The 20,657-nt window shown below is 43.7% G+C and overlaps 1 protein-coding gene across 5 annotated transcripts in view; it reads left to right on the plus strand.

Annotated features, from left to right (window-relative positions):
• The window catches only part of MAP3K15 (mitogen-activated protein kinase kinase kinase 15), a 249,258-nt gene that overhangs the window by 152,543 nt on the left and 76,058 nt on the right, over positions 1–20,657 (plus strand). For all 5 annotated transcript variants that reach the window (XR_014470326.1, XM_083172491.1, XM_083172489.1 and 2 more), the window contains 2 exons: positions 12,656–12,826; positions 19,488–19,600. Coding sequence is in view for 4 of the 5 variants with exons in the window: in XM_083172491.1 (XP_083028617.1) it covers positions 12,656–12,826; positions 19,488–19,600 (284 nt within the window). In the remaining variant the exon portion in view is untranslated. The remainder of the gene's footprint in view (positions 1–12,655; positions 12,827–19,487; positions 19,601–20,657) is intronic.

A 20,657-nucleotide genomic window follows, 5' to 3' on the forward strand; every position in this document is an offset into this window, starting at 1 on the left:
CTTAACCAGCAATGTGGTTTATTTGTAGTAATGAGCATAGAGTTACCAGTAGTACTGAAATGGTTAACTTGCATGTATGCAGTATATAGCATTCAGGTACAGATGTAGCAGGTAATTACAGGCAGGGATACACAGGTGTATGGTGCGGGTATTTATCATATCCTTGTGAATGCAGGAGGGTATTGAGGTCTCTCTGAAGCAGGCTTGAAGTCTGCACAGCGTGCAAACTAATAGCTGTGGTCTGTGAGGTTCTTAGCAGCTCTAGTGCTGCAGGCGCTATATGCAGAGTAACTCCGACGAGCGGTGATTGAAGGCCAGTACTCTCCGACGGGGTTACATGCCGGGGCACAGGCACGCTCTGTTATACTAAGGCACCATCCTCTCAGACTACACTGCGGGGCTCCATCTCCCTCTCAGGAGTCGCTGTCACTCTATCTCTCCCTGTCATACACTGTAGGGGCTATTTCACATGCTCTGGCTCCTTCCTGGCGGCAAAACTCAGCACGGTCAAATGCAGTAGTTATTAATGGACATGAATGTGTCCATTCAACGGGACGGCCACGGCCCGACCTCACGGTTGCAGCCGGATCCCACCATTGGAAGGGACGGCTGCCGGCCTGTGGCCATACCTACCATTGTAAACTGCTGTGTGCGGCACGGCTTCCTGGCCGTGTGGGGTTTCCCTAGGAGTCAGAGACACACACACACACACTAAGATAAACAGCGCTCTGACTAGTCAAAAAAGGTGCGCTGCTTGCTGATGGGCTAAGTGCACTGGGGCTGCCTACCACTGACAGTGGTGGCCGCAAGGGGATAAAACGGCCTGCTGGCTGAAGCTGCTGCTGGGGTTGCCATGGGGACAGGTGCAGAGCGCACCTTACTAGCAATGACATCAGTGCCCGGCGTGCCGGCCCCCATTTCAGTCATCTTGGTCCAGAATAAAAGTAAGTATAGACTGTTGTTTGTGAAGGGAGGAATAATCATTTGATGGTGAGTGACCACCAAACTATTTTTCCACCCTGCAGCCGTATGCGAGCGCACACATCTGCTCGCATGGAGCTATTGTTAAATACAAATATATATATATATATATATATATATATATATATATAGAGCAGTACAATGTCCGGCACTCCCCGCCTCTTGTTAGAATCCTGTGCCCGGGTGCCTTCCCTTTGTGGTGCACTCACCACCGATATAGTATGGGAATAATGGGCGTCACTCCGGGACTTGGTGAAGAAAAGGTGAAAATTTATTTCTCTGTGCGGTCACACCGCACAGAGAAATACATTTTCACCTTTTCTTCACCAAGTCCCGGAGTGACGCCCATTATTCCCATAAAATATATATATATATTATAGTATAGTATAGTATAGTATAGTATATATATAGACAGACAAACTCTATATCCAAGGGACATGTAGGCAGCACTCCAAAGTGAAGCGTAGTTCAATTTATTTAAACATAGTTGTATCCGGACTGGGATGCATGGTTAAGCGCACAAATGAAGAAATCATAGGGCGCACTCATATTCACCCATCTAGAAACCTGGTAGCATAATAGCCTGGCAGTCAACGAGCCCGTGTCAGCTTACATAGCCTTCATCCTGGACTGACCCACATAAACTGAGCAAACCAGCCAGTACATAGCTACTGTCATAATGAACAAACCATCACCATCTGTGTGCAAGCAATCATTGCCCAATCAGACCAGACCTGACACATAGACCATACACCCCCGGATCTCCATATATGGAGCTTCCGTGTTCTACATTACTCCTATCTAATGACCTACTGGGACTGCTGTTAGAGCGTCTCCCGGTGTCACTATGGTAACCAGATGCACCAGAGTTCAGCTGGCATATGGTATGGCATGTGGTATATCTTCCCAGAAAATGGGCATAATTGGAGGAACCCATATGTTCTCTTTCTGTTGGGGAGCAGAACTTTTGTGCATGTCAGGGGTGGGGTCTCATGGTATGGGGGTGTGGTCTCGCATTATAGGAGCATGGATGGCTGTCATCTCCCCTTCCCTTTTAGTCATGCTGGGGACATCCCCAGTGATTGGCTGTTCCCAGTTCCTCTCTTTGGAGTGTTTGGATGCAGTGAAAAGCATCCTGCCAAAATGGGACAGTCAGGGGGTCTGCATTCAATATATTAGTTTTTTTTTGTTAACTGGGAATATGTCTATTGACCTTGCCAGACTGAATAATGCAGGCATGTCCAAACTATGGCCCTCCAGCTGTTGTGAAACTACACGTCCCATAATGCCTTGCTACAGTTTTGCTATTAGGTAATGCTAAAACTATGGCAAAGCATGCTGGGATGTGTAGTTTCACAACAGCTGGAGGGCCACAGTTTGGACATGACTGGAATAATGTATAGTGTCATGTAATCTGCACAGTATATGTAAGCAACTATTCATTGCCTAATCTACTGCATTGTAAGGAAAGCATCAGGCAGATGAGTGTGTATGGATAAACAAAGGCTGAATCTCACCACCTGCTGGACCACTACAAACCATATTCTCTACAGCTGGGGTAGCCAACCCTAGTCCTCGAGAGCTACCAACAGTGCATGTTTTGCAGGTATCCTCACAGATTTACAAGTGAGCTAATTAGCTCCACCTGTGGATCTTTTAAAATGTGTCAGTGATTAATGAGTGCAGCTGTGCAGCAGCTAGGTTGTCTGGAAAATGTGAACTGTTGGTAGCTCTCGAGGGCTAGGGTTGGCTATCACTGCTCTACAGAAATTCAATCTCACCTGTTATTAATAAGTGCATTTCCCCATGCTTGCTTGCTTTGTTAGAGAGCCTGCATTGTACTTGTGGAAACCCTGTGCTCCAGTGCATCCAGACCTTTCACAGAAGCTAACTGCAACTGGGTAATGCCACAACAGTAGCACAGGACATTGACCAAAGTATTCATCCCTCTCTAACTAACTAGCAAGTGTAGCACGCAGCTGCAAAACAGGTTAAAAAAAAGTTAATTAACAATTAATTTTAATAATAAAATAATTCCTATGACGGAAATTGAAGTGTTTAGACACTGTATGTATTGTCTCAGTTTCTGATGGCTGGATGTCTGGTTCAAAGCATCTCCAAAATGGCTGGTCTTGTGGTGTGTTCCCGGAATGTAGTGGTTAGTACCTACAAAAAGTCATCCAAGGACGGACAACTGGTGAACCAGTGACAAGGTCATGGGCACCCACTGCTCACTAAGGGCGGGATGTTATAACATCCGCGGCCCCCCTTCGCCGGACATCGCATTTTTAATAACGGCATATGCTATAACATATGCCGTTATTCATGCAAGGGACAGCTCTTGCGGTAAGAGCTGTCCCTTGCGATGCGGTGCCGGCACTGGACTTCCGGGTCTGTGACCCGGGAGTCCATCTGCGCATGCGCAGACCCCGGCGCCGGCCGCAGGGCACGCTGGGAGGGATCCGTGACGGATCCCTCAAACAGCGCTGCGGTAAGAAGCCCATAGGCTTCTGCAGGGATTCGCCAGCTTTAGCTGGCGATTCCCTCCGCAGCGCTGACACTGCGGAGGCGCCATATAGCATATAGAAATGCGGTAGAAACCCCGAAAACGGGGTTTTTACCGCATTTCTGCTATATAGCATCCCGCCCTAATACATGTGAGGAAAGAAGGCTAAGCCACCTGGTCCAATCCCACAGATGAGTAAAGGGGCATACAGACAAATGTCTGTAGGCCACGTTACTGTAGTATAAATTGCATACCCTCCAACATGGCCCATTCCATTAGGTACAAACTGCTCTGTTACTGGACTTCCCTACCTGTAACAGTTACAGAGGTGGGGCTCCAGCACAGTCCAATATTAAAAAAGGGGAGCCACACCTAATGCCACTCCGAACATCACTGTCCTGGACTCACTGGCAGTTGATGTACACCCCCCCCCCCTTCCCCTCTTTGAATTTTGGACTGTGCTGGAGTCCCACCTTTGTAACTGCCACTGGGACATGGATGAAGGTCGACATGGTTTTAGGTCAACAAATGCATTAGGTCGACAAGGGTTAGGTCAGGGCTGGGCAACACCGGCCCTCCAGATGTTAATGAACTACACATCCCAGGATGCTTTGCATTAGTTTCAGCATGGCCACATAGCAAAACTAATGCAAAGCATCCTGGGATGTGTAGTTCACTAACATCTGGAGGGCCGGTGTTGCCCTGCCCTGGGTTAGGTCGACAGGTCGCGAGGCCCACATGATTCTTAGTAAATGTGAGATTTGGGCACAAAATGTTTCAGCAATAAGGGTCAATCATGGATCACAGCCCAACATGATTCTTAAAGTGCCCATACACTGGTGAGATGCATCTCATCAACTGGTTGCATGCAATTTGCTTGCAATGTGGGCAGGACGTTCCTGGGGGACAGGATCGCATATGAGCACATTGTATGCACTTGCAGTCCTTTTGCATGCAATGTATCTCATGCAATCCTATTAGGACTGAACGGGCTGAGACATCTTTGTGGTAGGCAGTGAGACCTGCGATTGAGATGTGAGGCACACAGGAGCGTGCCTAGCATCACAATCGCACAAAAACCACCTGCAATGTGCCCGTTTTCATGAGATTCGTCGCAGCAATGCATTGCAATCTCATGAAAAAAGGCCATATCGCACTAGGAAATTGTCACTCAGGATTTGATGGGCTACACAATGTGGAGACTTAATTACTTTTTTACTGCAGCAAATGTATGAAGTGATATACATTATAATAATAATACATTTTCCCATCTACCGAGGACTAATATTTGTAACAATGTAGTCAGTCAGGTGTGTACAGGATGTGTCCAGCAGCAGGATGGGATCAATGCCCGCTTACAAAGGCAGGAACTGTAATTATTTGTGCTGTTGTACTGACTGGAATAGATTGCTATGTTGTGCTAAGTGGGGAAAGGTTTCATCAGCAAGTTTTGCTGCATTAAATCAGTAATAAAGAATTAAAACTAAGCAGACTCAAATCAATGCAATAATGTAATGTGAGAGGGGCATTATCCCATTTGCCATTCTGTCCTTGTAATAAACTGTACCGAAACCTCAGTTTTATCCCCACAACACTGACAAGCTCCTATCACAGTAAATGGCCTACAGCGATAAGTTATTTGAGACGCTGAATACGCAGACAGGATATTCCTTTTTGCCTAATTTATTGGCAGGTAGTAATAATTAAAGCAAAGAGCTCTACGTCTAGGTATAAAACATTGTGCCCTAAGCTACGTAATTAATTCTGTTAATAAATAAAATATGGGAACATTATGTTGCCGCTGTTCTTACTGTACGTCACTGAGTATCCAGGTGCAGAAACTAACTTTAAAAAAGACACAGATAATGCAATAGTATATTCCAGTGGTTCTCACATTGGGCCTTGTTCTAGTTCACTCTTTCTGACAAAATCCTTCTTAGATGGACAAAACCATGCGCACTGCAGGTGGGGCAGATGTTACTTGTGCAGAGAGAATTAGATTTGGGTGGGGTTTTACTTCAAAGTGAGATCTATATTGCAGTGTAAAAATAAAGCAGTCAGTATTTACCCTGCACAGAAACAAAATAACTCACCCAAATCTAATTCTCTCTGCACATTTTACATCTGCCCCCCTGCAGTGCACATGGTTTTGTCCATCTAAAAAGGACTTTGTCAGAAAGAGTGAACTAGAATAAGGCCCATTGTGCTCAGTATAGATGCTGAAAATGAAGCAGACTACAAACAGAAATGCCGCGGGTCTGCACACCGCGGTCACTTAGGTTGAATGCTGATGCATGAGAATTAAGCAAGGCTAAGCAAAGGGGTAGATGCTGAACATTATTCGCCCATAAATGTTTCCACATTGTGTGCACAGGAAAAAAAATGCGCACATTCATTCATATACAGGGTTGTGCGCATCTCTGTGATCACACCACCCGATCCATATGCGATGCATGTCAACATTGTCAGCTTGCATTTGCACCAGCCCTATCTTTAGTGCAACCTATCCATATAAAAATTGGTGTAATTACATGAACACAGGGCCTAATTCATGTTTGTACGCAATAGCCAAAGTCCATGGCAGAGTGCACATGTGCTGGGATTGCATTGTGAGTGTGCCAAGGTGCTGCCGTTCTCATGCTTGTAGTGGGGGTTACATGGATAAGTGCTTGGTAGGAAATGGCCATCTGGAGGTGTCATCGGAGTGGTGGCAAAAACGCATGGGTGTCATTGTCATTTTTGGGGCATATACTGTATATGCAGTCAGCTGCAATCATGTATGTACAGTCAGTGTAATCATGGGGCTACCCCAGCAGCTGATGTTCTCCTTTATTGCATATAGGCAGCAAGAGTGTATGCAATACCTGGGCAGCAGGAATCATTATCAGTTCCTTAGCCTAGAAAGTCAGAATTGACTTTGTGTACAAACATGAATTAGGCCCACAATACTGTAGCTACTGAGCACCTGTTTTGTTGCCAAACACATGGGGCCAGATGTAATAGCCACTGAGTTCGGGGGTCATGCCTTGCAAATAAGTGCCTCTAAGTTCAGCTGGGATCCCGCACAGACACCGGACTCAGAGACTATTACCTCTGGCCCCTGATCCCAATAATATCACCTGATGCTGGAAGCAAGGGGACTTGTCGATCCCCACATACAGCTTCATCGCTGCAAAATACACTGGGGAAATCTCAGCAGATAAATGACTGATATAATATGTTTATTAAACAAATCTTTAGCACACGATAAAAACGCTCCTGGAAGCTTATAATAAACGTGGTATGAGTTGTGCTTATCAGAACAATAAGCAAGATACAAAAAACATAGCAATAGAAAATTGTATGAAGTATCCACTTTAGAAATGTCTCCAGTAGAGTGTAGAGCCATATAAATATGGATGGTAAGTAAAGGTGCAGCTTAAATAAGATGCCCTTAAAGCCCATTATAATGTCCACCAATGGACTGTGGACCTGATTCTGGTCTCATCGCTCCCCTGTGCATTTGCAGTCAGGAAGCATCGGTTGTTTCTATGTAGGTCCAGTATATCACATACTCTATTATCCAGAAAAGAACACAGGTGTTAGTAGGTTTGCTTAGCTGAGGTGAATATTACTTACAGTAACAGCAGCCATTCACCATGCAATATGAAATATGTTTACAAGTATATTAGTAAGAATATACTTGTAAAGAATAAGTCTGTGTGTGTTTCAGGAGATTGTTGTGCTAAATAGAAATGTTTTGCGAATACCGTGTGTATCTTATATTTATCTGTTGCCCAAGTACAATCTGTAATGCAGCACTTCTTCTTTATGCAAGACTCCATGATCTTCAGAACCATGGACACAATCAGGCTTCTGTATACAGTTGGCCTCCAAAGGATTGGATGTGTTCATTTTGCTTTACTTTGTTGCTAATTTTTGTTGGCACTTTTTTTTTTCAACACAAAAATGACTTCTGTTGTGATAACTGTATATACTGCACAGATAATAGTCATTTGTGTTTGACGAGATGTCCATGTACTAATATCTAATATTAAATAATTTTATTGAAGATTCAGTACTAAATACAATGCTGTATCACAATGCTTCATTAACTAGGATGAGAATATTTTTATTGCAGTCAGAAAAAGTTCACCTATGGAAAGGAGCTAAGTTAGGGCTCTGCTAAGCAGGACCGGATTAGGTTTGTGGCGGTCTGTGCTAACTAAATTGTGCGGACACCCAGCAATACAAATGCCGTCCTGCTCACACACCTGAAATGTCTGTGATGCTGCCAACAGTTATCTCCCGCCCATACACCACTGCCACCTCTATATACCTTACCAGCAGCACTGTAGTGTAGTATATCATGTTCGTAGCTGGCCAAGGAGCAATATGTGGGGGGGGGGGGGGGGGGTCAATGGTGACATGGCTAAGTCAACAGGGTTGGAATGTTGACACAACCATTAGGTCGACAATGGCAGGGTCGACAGTCAAAATGGTTGACATGAGTTTTTCACGTTGTTTTTTGACGACATGTGCCAACAGGCGGTATTTCATGCCCTACCGCCCACTACAGTGTGGTGGAAGAATAAAATAGTGTCCCAAGCACAGCGAGGCACCACACCCAAAGCATGGCGAGCGCAGCAAACTGTGAGGGGGGCTTGGTACACTTTGATGGTGTCCATGTCGACTGTTGACATTTGGGACAAAAAACATGAACACTGTTGACCTTTTGTCTGTCTACCTTGCCATTTTGACCTAATGCTTGTGTCAAACTTTCAACCCTGTCAACCTTAGCCATGTCAACATATTTCAGGTGTCGATCTAAGCCCTGTCGACCTTCAGTGGTCAACCCAATGTAATGTTGACCTAAGTAGGGTTGACCCAATGACCCATACCCAGGTGATCACACATCACCTCTACTGCCATAAAATCTTGTACAGAACTAAATGAATTTTGTATGCAGAACCCCAGGGAAAAATGGCTGCATTGGCCCCCACTGCTCAGTTGTGAGATTTGCAGCATTGTGCACCAGTGGGAGCAACAACAATAATGTGATTCACTGCAAATTGCATCATCAGGGCCCCAGACCACTCCTGTACTGAGAAATGGGTTGGACACAGGACACTGATCTTGTCTAACAGGTGTGTGGGAGAACTGACATTGTTCAGTTTCCCTGATGATAATATAAGGCAGGTATGGGCATGGAGCAGGCCCAGGGCTACATAGGGGATAGGGGCACATTAGTAGTGTGATTGTAGTTTAGCTTTAATCTTTTGCATACTGTGAGGCAGATTTATTAAGCTTGGATAAGATAAACTGGAGATAAAGCATTAGCCAATCAGCTGTGTTTGAAAAAGACAGTTGGGAGTTGATTGGCTGGTGCTTTATCTCCTTTTACATTTTCTCCGCTTTATCTCCAGTTTATCTCTTTTCCAAGCTTAATTATACCCTTTTTACACCAAAAACCCTGGTCCGACCCTGGTCTTTGAACGCTGGAGTTTCCAGGGTCTGACCCTGCTTTATACTGCATTTACACAGCACTTCGACCTGGGTCTGCACCATTTACACTGAACCTGGGTCAGCCCTGCCTTTCCTTGTTGAGATGGGTACTATGGTGTGCGGCATCATGTGTAATGGGTACTATGGTGTGCGGCATCATGTGTAATGGGTACTATGGTGTGAATAATTCGGATATGGGATGCCCGGATACGGGATACCCGACCTGTATTAGAAATGTGCTTCTTCTGATTATTCTGCAAATACACTTTATGCATTTGTACCACACTCAAGGGCAGATTTATACCCCTTTTACACCGCCGAAAAATCCGGGTCAGCGGCGGGTCAGACCCGGATCCTCGGCGGTGTAAATGGGGGGTATCCGTGTCCATTTACACGGGTCCTCTACCCAGGTCCTGACCTGGGTAGAACCCGGATGGGACCCGTGTAAATGGTGGTGTAAATGGTCCCGCTGCGGGTCCAGGCACCCGCAGCGGGTCCACAGCGTGCAGCGCTGGGGAAGCTGTCCCCAGGTGCTGCGGGAGGAGGGGGGTCCCTGCGGCTACTGAGGCGAGATGGGGTACCTGTCAGCGGCCATAGTACAATTTAGTACTATTTCCCCTGCGCCAGAGGGACCGCCGACACTGACTGTCCATCCGCCGCAAGGACCGGCCGCCGGGGGGAGATACAGCAGCGGCAGCGCCGGCAATCATAGTGTCAGGCTGACAGGTACCCCCTCTCCCCTCAGCAGCCGCAGGAACCCCCCTCCTCCTCACAGCACCCGGGGACAGCTTCCCCCCTCTACCCTCACAGCACCCGGGGACAGCTTCCCCCCTCTACCCTCACAGCACCCGGGGACAGCTTCCCCAGCGCTGCACGCTGTGGACCCGCTGCGGGTGCCTGGACCCGCAGCGGGACCATTTACACCACCATTTACACGGGTCCCATCCGGGTTCTACCCAGGTCAGGACCTGGGTAGAGGACCCGTGTAAATGGACACGGATACCCCCCATTTACACCGCCGAGGATCCGGGTCTGACCCGCCGCTGACCCGGATTTTTCGGCGGTGTAAAAGGGGTATAAATCTGCCCTTGAGTGTGGTACAAATGCATAAAGTGTATTTGCAGAATAATCAGAAGAAGCACATTTCTAATACAGGTCGGGCATCCCGTATCCGAATTATTCCAAAAACCGTGGTGACGTCACCGGCGCGCCTGGGAACTTGCGCAAAGCACTCCTGGGACCGCTGGAGACGCCGGAGACGGTGCTGGTGGCCTGCCGTGGACGCCGGAGGACTCCATGGACGCCGAGGGACCATCGGGGACCCACCAGGGGCAGGTAAGTATGGCTAAAAAAAAAGTATTCCAAAAACCGGAATATTCCCTTATCTGGAATGCTCGTGGTCCCGAGCATTTTGGATAAGGGATACTCAACCTGTACTGTCATTTGGGGGTAAAAACAGTCGCTCAGTGACTTTATCAGTGGTTTCATCCCCTCTGACTGATTAGCCATGCAGCCATGAGACAGCTTTAGTTACATAATGTTACCCTCCCAGGTTGCTGGTATGTGTACTAGGAACAATACTGGAAGCAGCTGGCTGTAACTCACAGTGCTTACAGAACAAACAATCCAATTCTTTATACTGTACATTAGCCTATTCCTGGATACCATGGGATCAAAAAAGTCCTAATCCATTCTGAAAACTGATCAGTAAACTTTCCAAATCCTGTGGTGATTACCAGCACGCCTCCAAGTGGCTTTTAAGCTTAGGAGATGTGTTTGCTTTTCAATCATAAATGCGTTCTCCTCCATTCACTGTACAGTGACCTTTTCAAGTGACTGGTGGTGAGGAAGTCTTAATTAATGCAAACCGTGATGTAAATACTTGTTTTATCTGGTGGTAAATTCGCAAGCAGGGTTATCATTGTAAAATCCTCTTAGTAAATACAGATAATGATGCGGAGTCTATTCTTCTCAGTCCTCTTCCACTTTTTAAAAGTAGGAAGCGCAGTGCATTAGGCACCCATATACTGTGCTGTGCTCTTCACAGCTCAGAAAGCCTGTTATCTTATACATCCTCCTATGTAACCCTTGTATTTGTACTTTTCACCTAATTTATTTGTAATAAAAAAAAAACTAATTGCCAATGCGCTATGTAAAAAAAAGTGTCCCATCAGGGGAAGGAGGTCTGCCCGTGCACTAATAATTTATTCCGTTTTAATGTATACCCCATTATTTATTTTCAATGTATTTGTTAGGATAGGGGTGCTGCCTGGAGTTCAGATATGTATGACGAGACAAAGAAGTTGTACTGTATATGATGGGCGCACACATTTATTATAAAAAAATCACTTTTGAGTTTTTATAAAAACACGGTGTGGAACCAAGTCCAAAATGACATGTGTAAATCACGGGAACCTAAGCTTAGAGTAAGCACATTATTTGCTGCAGTTATAATAATCTCAGATGTCCCAGCACATGAGATAATACAATCTCCCTTCTTGGTGGAAACACAATAAGACCAAAATTAGAATTAAACTCTAATAGAACCGACCCACAAAATGTATTATGGGGATTAAACCGGAACAGCCAAAAGACTGGTAATAAAATTCAACCAATCAAGAGAAGAAGATGTGGTTGTTAGGTCGACAGTCAAAAAGGTTGTCGGTCAAATGGTCTACCACTATTGGTCGACAGTCAAAAGGTTGACACTTGAAAAAGGTCAACATGTGCTACAGTTGCTTTGGACTTAAGCCGTGTACACACGGTGCGATTGTTCTAAGCGATTTTGACTACATCGTCAAAATCACTTAGGTTTCCCTCAATCAGCCCGTGTGTACACAGCGAGCGATAGCGATGTGCGGCCCCGCTACAGGCAAGAATATTTTGAGTAGACAATGCCGTGTCTATTCGGCTGTACATGCGGGCTGGGGTTGGCCGCTGGCTTCACTCCGGCAGCATCATTGTGATTTTGACTAAGCACCCCTTTAGATAGGATTATGAGCTTCCTATTTTTATCTTTGCCCTCCATTATCCCTCAAAGAAGATTCTAGATTAATGGTTTTATATATTTATTAGCTACATTAATAACGATTTTATTATAGTGACAGAAAATATTTTCAAGGTTTGGTTACCCTAGCGGGACCATAAGGTGCTGCCTGACTAATTTAGAGACTTCCCTATAAGTAGAGGTGAGTGGTTGGGTTTTGACTCCGTTGCGTCTGAAATTGTCCTCTGGATTTCCAGCTCTCAGGTTTCGGAGAGCCAATAAGATGACGTTTTAAGATCCGAACTTGTATTAAGTTGGTGAAAAGCACCAAGTCAACACTGAACTGCTCATCACTAGTTTTAGTTCAGACATTGGATGTGCGCCCAATTAGGATGTGCACATAGACCATCTGTGTTGGGAGATAAAGTGGGGAGATATATTGGAAAGAGATAACACACCAGCCAATCAACTTTCAACTGTCACAGCTTATTGAATGATTGGCTGGTGCTTTATCTCCTTTCACTTTATATCCACTTTATCTCTTCGCCAGGCTTAATACATCTGCCCCATAACCTGTTGCATGACAGTTAAGAGCTGGATGGTGAACACTTTATTTTTCTCCACTTAATCACCCTCCTAGACTTAGTACATCCCCCAGAGATTTAAATTCATCACATTTATTTCTATCACCTTTGTAGAAGGAATAATGCTGGTGACCGGGATAAAGCCCTGCACGTGATGCTTCAGGTGTTGCAAGCCTGTGATCACCCAGCTCCGGACATGTTCTGCCTGTGTGGTCGGATATATAAGGACACGTTCCTTGATGCTGATTGTAAGGACACCAAGAGCAGGGAAAATGCTATTGAATGGTAAGAGATTTGTTTATTTTTTCAATCCATGGCAATTTTTTGTACTGTAAGTCAGGTAGTTTTTTTTTTTTTTGGGGGGGGGGGGGGGGGGGGCAGATGATGCCTAACTTTTATAGATAAGTCTCCGGAACATATATATATAGCTAAGATTTTTTCCTAGTTTATATAATGGTGACAGTAACCTTGCGGAGCTTCTGATTTAGAGCCAGATGTACTAAATGGCTGCAGGGGGAGGGGGCAATGTTCCCTCTAAGGCAGGGCTGGGCAACACTGGCCCTCCAGATGTTGATGAACTACACATCCCAGCATGCCTTGCATCAGTTTCAGCATGGCCACATAGCAAAACTAATGCAAAGCATCCTGGGATGTGTAGTTCACTAACATCTGGAGGGCCGGTGTTGCCCAGCCCTGCTCTAAACTGAGCACACACACATTGGTTGCCGCCCACACGCCTGTCAGAGCTTCAGCCGCCTCCAGGCATGTTTTAGTTGAGCGGTTATGCAGGGCACCGCCATATTGGAGCCAGCCTGCGTGCTGTGCGGTGCCGACGTCTGAAGTCAGACCCCGTTGCCGCAAAGCGTGCACTGTGTAGCTGAACAGCGACCCACCCGCCCACGGACCACCGAAGTCACTGGATTTAGGCACAACAGGCGCGGTAAGGGGAATGTCACTGCAGGGGCATATATGAACCTAGAACTGTGGGGGGGCATTTATGTACCTGGCACTGTGGGGGGCAATTAGGTACCTGGCACTGTGGGGGCAGTTATGTACCTGGCACACAAATATCAACATATATTAAATCTATGTCAATATTTGTTATTATATGTATTATGTTTCATTTAAAAAATCTGATGGTGTGCCATGGTAATTTTAAAATCTTGTTTAGTGTGCCATGAGTTTAATAAGGATGAAAATCACTGCTATAGCCTATACGTGTGTTGTGTAAAGTTTGTAAACATTTAAATTGCTTTATTAACTCAACAGAACTCGAAACCTAGGCCTTTATACCGTTATGTGACGCACAAAAATTTCATTCCAAAATTGCACAGCCAATATCTTTTGCCGCACACAGTCTTCGTAAAATTAGAGGGAACATTGGGAGGGGGGTATAATTAGGCTAAAGTGGGCGGCAGGTGGGGGGGGGGGTTCGATTTGGGGACTTACAAATGGATGTTAGGGTTAGGCTGCAGGGCATGGGGTTAGGATTATGCGGCCTGGTAAGGTTAGGCATTAGCGGGGATGGTTAAGGTCAAGCATCTGGGGGGGGGGGGGGGGGAATAGGCTGCAAGCAGAATGGTTAGGTGGGAATGGATTTTCTGTATCAGGGTGCAGAGGTCGGACCAGCAGCATCCCCACCACCATGATATCGTATGTATAACAATGAAACTGTTCTGGAGGAGTGTCTGTGGAATGGGCAATGATGAGTCATAAATGGCTGTACTGGGCCATATATACAGTATTGTATGCACTGGGGAAAGCAATGCAGTGGGGACCCTGAACACTAGGGCGGAGTGAAAAAAGTGTGGAAAAGTTGTGACTTGACCTAAATAAGAAGCATGCAAAAGCATTTTTATCTGAGTCAACATCTTCTGTTCTGGCAAAAGACCTAAAGTTTCACATTTTAGGTGAAAATAATGAAACCTATGAAGAAGCTCCGATCTAGTTAAAATTATGTCAGGATGTCTTAGAGTGGTTCATTAATATACTTTAGCATAGTAAAAAAAAGAGTATGAGCTTGTCCTAGTGCAAAGTGACTGACTTTGGCGGGAGAAAAAAATCCCTGATAACTGACCCATTTTCATGGTCACAATTGTGAATATTGTGTGTTTTCACCTGAAAGTGTTTTTTTTTTTGTGGGGGAGAGGATGCTCTGTAATTGAAGTAACTCTTTACTGAATGCTACAGTAAGTAGGAAAAAGGATACTTACCTCAGCAATTCCGTGCCTAGCTCTTGGTGGTTCAACCATCATTCTGCATTTGATGTTCCATCCATCATTCTGGTCGATGTTCTAACCATCGTTTTGCATAAGATGTTCCAGCTATCGTTCCTGTTGATGTTCTGACCATTGTTCCGCGTTTGATGTTCCAGCCTTCATTCCTGACTATGTTCTAACCATCGATTCTGTCATTGATGTTGTAACCATCGATCCTGTCATCGAAGTTCTAACCATCAATCCTGTCATTGATGTTCTAACCATCGATTCTGTCATCGATGTTCTAACCATCGATCCAGACATCGATGTTCTAACCATCGATCCAGACATCGATGTTCTAACCATCGATTCAGTCATCGATGTTCTAACCATCGTTCCAGTAATCGATTTTGTAACCATCGTTCCTGTCATCGATTTTCTAACCATCGTTCCTCTCATCGATGTTCCAACCATCATTCCAGTCATCGATGTTACAACCATTGTTCCAGTCATCGATGTTATAATCATCGTTCCTTTCCTCGATGTTCTAATCATCATTCCATGTCATCAGTATTCCCAGACAAACTCAAATAACATACTTTGCCCTCAGTTTGGTTATCGGCTCATAGCACTTATGAACTTCATCAGTGCGCTGCACTGCATCTTTATCATCTTTGTCATAGTCATAGGGCGATATTCAATGAGGCTGATTCGCCAGGTTTTTATGGCGATTTTGTGCTGTAAGGCGAATTTCTGACTAAAACGGTGAATCACCCTATTCAATGACCAGATGGCGAATACATTTCAAGGTTTTTTTTCGCCATGATTCACCGAGTAGCAATCGCTATCTTTTTATGGTGAAGTGGAAGGTGAACTTTTAAAATAAAATGTTTTGTTTTTTACAATTGATGTCAAAAAATCAGGAATTTTATTCTGAGGAGGGGCATGCTATTTTTATTCATGTGCTGTAAGCACATGAATATATATTTAATTTAAAAAAAAAATTATTTTTTTTACACAGACCAGCCAGCAGGGGGCCGGAGCCGAGCCGCTCATTAGGTATTCATATATTCACTTCACCCGATCATTACATATGCATGATCGGGTGTAGTGAATATACCCGGTCCCCTGCTGGCACCCCTGGGGGGCAGCCTGTGCTGCCTGGCTCCCGGGGAGACAACCTCTGCCCCACAAACATTCTGGGGCAGGCAGGGAGACTTCCATCTCCCTGCCTGCCACTGTCCTCAGGCTCCCTGCGGCGTCCACCGCAGGAGCTCAAATTCGCCAGTCAAGGGCAGTGAGCCCCTGACTCGTTGAATACCGGAGCCGGCGAGGCTCCGGAACGCAGCGAGCAGTGGCGAATGTGCAGCGAATCCTAAACAGGATTCGCTGCACGTCGCCAGTATTTACATTGAATATCGCCCATTGTGTACCATTCCTGTTGCCGTGCATACGTTACTCTCTGCCAGTTGCCAAGTAACTAATTGTACTTTTATTCCTGCCTGCTTCCTGCTCATCCTGCCTCTGGGTGCACTATGGTACAATTTATGTATAAGGGTCTAATCAAGCCTCCCCGATTCATTCATCGGTCCGAGCCTACGCCTGAGGCCTTCGTCACATTGACTCAGAGCCCAGGCGTGACAGCAAGAGTATTACCGGTCTACTGAGAAGCTGGAAGTGCCAATGAGAAATGGTAAGAGACCACTATTCAACCAGGGATGGTTTGTTGACAGTCCATCATGTCGACATATCCATGAAGACATACTAAATGTCAACATGGTCACTGTCGACAAGTCATACCACACTCATATGCTATGCAAAAAAATCTGACACAGTAACTATCAAGCCAGAATTCTAAAATCAGGTATATTGTGTGTATTGAAAATAATAACAAAGGGGTCGATCCTATTACGTGTGGATGATTCGCTAGTGCAAATCATCACGGCACCTGGTGTTCTTTACGGTGGGCTGAATTCGCTTAAAAGTGCTCACACCTCCATAGGAGTGTGAGCACTTTTAAGTGAATTTGGCCCTGCGAAGGGTGTGAGACAGACTTAATTTGGGCTCCGTTTTCAGCGTTTAAACGGCACCCGAACGGCAACTCACACTTTTCGGCAATAATAGGATTGACCCCATATTCTACTGGATATGCTATTGAAAGTTATTAATTCTATCAGTGGTGTCCAGCAGTACATACAGTATATGCCAAGCACTGTGTTAATTACTAGGCAGGATTGATCGGCAATACTTTATTTCCTTTTATGTGCTTACTGACCCAATTTAACAGTCTAATAATAGTGGACATCAAACAAAGTGGTTTGTATAAAACTGAACTAAAAACACAACATAAAAAAACAACAAGAAGACAACACTGTATGTGCAACATCTTTGAAACCTGTTATTTTTTAATCAAAGTTCTCGATTTTATTTTTCCAAACATTAGATTTATGTGTTTATCACAGTATAATGTATTTTGACGTATTTTACTGTTAATATTTTGGCTAATCTTTTGCATAATTATATGCTGTAATGCAGCCCAATCATGTTCCCAGCATAGGGGATGCAAAACTGTTTTTCAGACCAATTCATGTTTAAAATAAACTGCTACAAGTAAAGACAATAAACAAAAGTGTTTAAAATACTGCAGCTAAAGAACAGAGTGTAATGATTTGTTTACTGACTTACTGTAGCATTCAGTAAAGAGTTTGTCTGACTTAAAGAAGACACAGGTGTGCATTATTCTATTAAGGACAAACAAAAGGGATTTACCCTGATTTATTGACCCAAGTTTTTTCTTGGTCACTTCAATTACAGAGCATCCTCTCCAAAAAAAAAACCTCGTTCTGGAGAAAACACACAATATTCACAATTGTGACCATGGTCAATTATCAGGGATTTTTTCTACCGCCAAAGTCAGTCACTTTGCACTAGGACAAGCTTGTACTCTTTTTACTATGCTAAAGTATATTAATGAACCACTCTAAGACATCCTGACATAATTATAACTAGATCGGAGCTTTTTCATACGTTTCGTTATAAAAGCGAAACTTTAGGTCTCTTGCCAGAACAGAAGATGTCAACTCAGATCAAAATGCTTTTGCACATTTCTTATTCAGGTCAAGTCACAACTTTTCCACACTAGCCGATTTTAAATATCTTCATTTCAACTTTTTTACTCCGCCCTACTGAACAACTTTTAATGGAAACAAATAAAAAATACACCATAATAAGCCCCTCCTGTGCCATTATACAAATACTTCTATACAGTGAATAGTAAGCACTCCAGCCATCCATTATTCAGCATGTGAAAGCCATTCACTGTCCGGCTGCAGGTTGGGGGTCAGGTATGTATGAGACCTCGCTGCTCAGATGTTGTAATCACCACCTACTCTGCTTGGAGGCCTCAAGAATTGTAGAGGCCTGGGCAGCTGTGGAGGCCTGTGTGACTATACATGAAGATACATGCGTCTGTACATGCATCATTTCTTCAGACTCCCTGAAAACTGACTATAGCTCCACAACCAAGATTTTGCAACACTGTTGGGTTTCTTTTTACATTGTAATGGTGGCCACACATCAGATCAAATTTCCTCCAACCATCCAACTAGTTGCTTGGTTGGAATAAAAATATGGTACTGGATGGGAGCAAAGGACAATCAGAAATGTGCTCACAAACCCAGGAAAATGGACAAAAATATTCTATTGAATATTCAGTCAAACTGTTTTAATTCAAACAGGTTCAATTATGGTACCGTATCTGAGCGACAGTTTTTGTCCCTTTCCAGATTTTGGGAGCAAATTTCTGAAGTAAATATTACATTTGCTCCCATCCAGTACCATATTTTATTCCATTCAAGCTACTAGCTCAGGCATTCCCAACAACGGTCCTCAAGGCACACCAACAGTGCAGGTTTTAGTGATATCCAGGCTTGAGCACAGGTGACTTAATTAGTACCTGAGTGATTCTGATTAAACCATCTTTGCTGAAGCCTGGATATCACTAAAACCTGCACTGTTGGTGTGCCTTGAGGACCGTTGTTGGGAATGCCTGTACTAGCTGGATGGTTGGAAGAAAATTGGTCTGATGTGTGGCCAGCATTACATATAAGGATTGAAAATGGCAAATTGGATGTTCATTTCATTGATTTGTTTCTTATTAACTCTATATATATCTTATAGAAGCAAAATCGAATAGAAAATGAAATGGCCATTGAATGGTATTTCTACATTCGATGCAGATTCGATCCCAATGTGTGCTCCTGTGTAGTGTAAATCGAATCGAAAAATAGTCTTGGTAGGCAAGACTATATGGTGGAAATCTCATAGTAGATAGTGCAAATCATAATGTAGATATTACAAATAAAATTTGTTCACTGCAGCATTCAATCCGATGTCCATCTCTTGCCTGAAGCCAGAGTTGATCTAATAGAAAATCTAATGCACATCGAGTGGGAAAATAGCGGAAATCAAAAAGAAATAGAAAAAACTTTCAGAGCAGGACGAATAGTCCATATCGAATAGAAATCGAATGGAAAACTAAATCGAACCCGTGTGTACGCACCTTAACCTAAAAATAATCATATTTGTTTAATCCATTTATATATATATATATATATATATATATATATATATATATATATATATATATATATATATATATATATATATATATATATATATATAATGTATTCTGTCATTGTAATACATGTTAGGATAAAACTACTGAATAAGAACCTTTTTTCCATCAGGTATCGTAAAGGTTTTGAGCTCCAGCCATCCTTGTACTCGGGAATTAACCTAGCTGTATTACTTATTGTTGCTGGGCAGCAGTTTGAGACATCTATAGAACTCCGGAAAATAGGTAAATATTGGGAGTCAGAAAGACATTTTGTCCTGTAGAGTGGGAGTGGATGATTATCTCCATTGTGGACGTGCAGTTATGATATTGTGCTGAAATCTGGGGCATGAGCATAGTGCACTCAGTACATTTGCAAACAAGAAGAAGTCATTTCCCATTCATGGCTATAACTATTTGTTATTCATTATTATTAATTATTTATTAACAGTTTCTTATATAGCGCACACATATTCTGCAGCGCTTTACAGAGAATATTACGCCATGCACATCAGTCCCTGCCCCATTGGAGCTTACAATCTATATTCCCTACCTCATGTACACACGCACACACAGATATTCTAGGGTTAATTTGTTAGCAGCCAATTACTCTACCAGTATATTTTTGGATTATGGGAGGAAACCGGAGTACTCGGAGGAAACCCACGCAAGCACGGGGAGAATATACAAACTCCGCACAGTTAGGGCCATATTGAAACCATGACCTCAGTGCTGTGAGGCAGTAATGTTAACCATTACACCATCCGTATTTATGTACATTATTGAAAAAAATAATAATCTTGTCATTGATTTTGGCTATGGCAGTTTATTTACTAAATTTATATTTTTTCCTATGAAATAATTGAATAAATTACCCTGACCAAATTGCTCTTCACTGGTGAAGCAGAAGTTTATCTATGTTCAAGCAAATCACTGATCAATGTGCTCATCTGTGCGTGATACTGGGGCTTCATGGACAATTAATGTTAATCACACCAAAGTGACTACTTGCATGTAGTATGTGTGCATGTGGTGTCTTTCTGCGAGGAAGTGTACGGTAGAGCGTCACAATATACATGCCAGTCATTGACTTTATACAGTGAATTAATGACTCCAGCAAGACCATATACATTGCTACCCTTCCTTTTTCTGTATCCTGTGTGCATTTGTAAGCTTCTGTTCATTTCTTACCATTTGTGGAAGATATTATTTTGGAGTGTAGTTCATGCAGGGTTTCTGGTGTAATAAGATTAACAAATGGTTTCATACAAATTAGTGGTGTTCATTTTGTTCATTTATTTAT

Source organism: Crinia signifera, chromosome 2, assembly GCF_055691185.1.
Source record: "Crinia signifera chromosome 2, ASM5569118v1, whole genome shotgun sequence".
In the NCBI taxonomy this organism is placed as follows: Eukaryota; Metazoa; Chordata; class Amphibia; order Anura; family Myobatrachidae; genus Crinia; species Crinia signifera.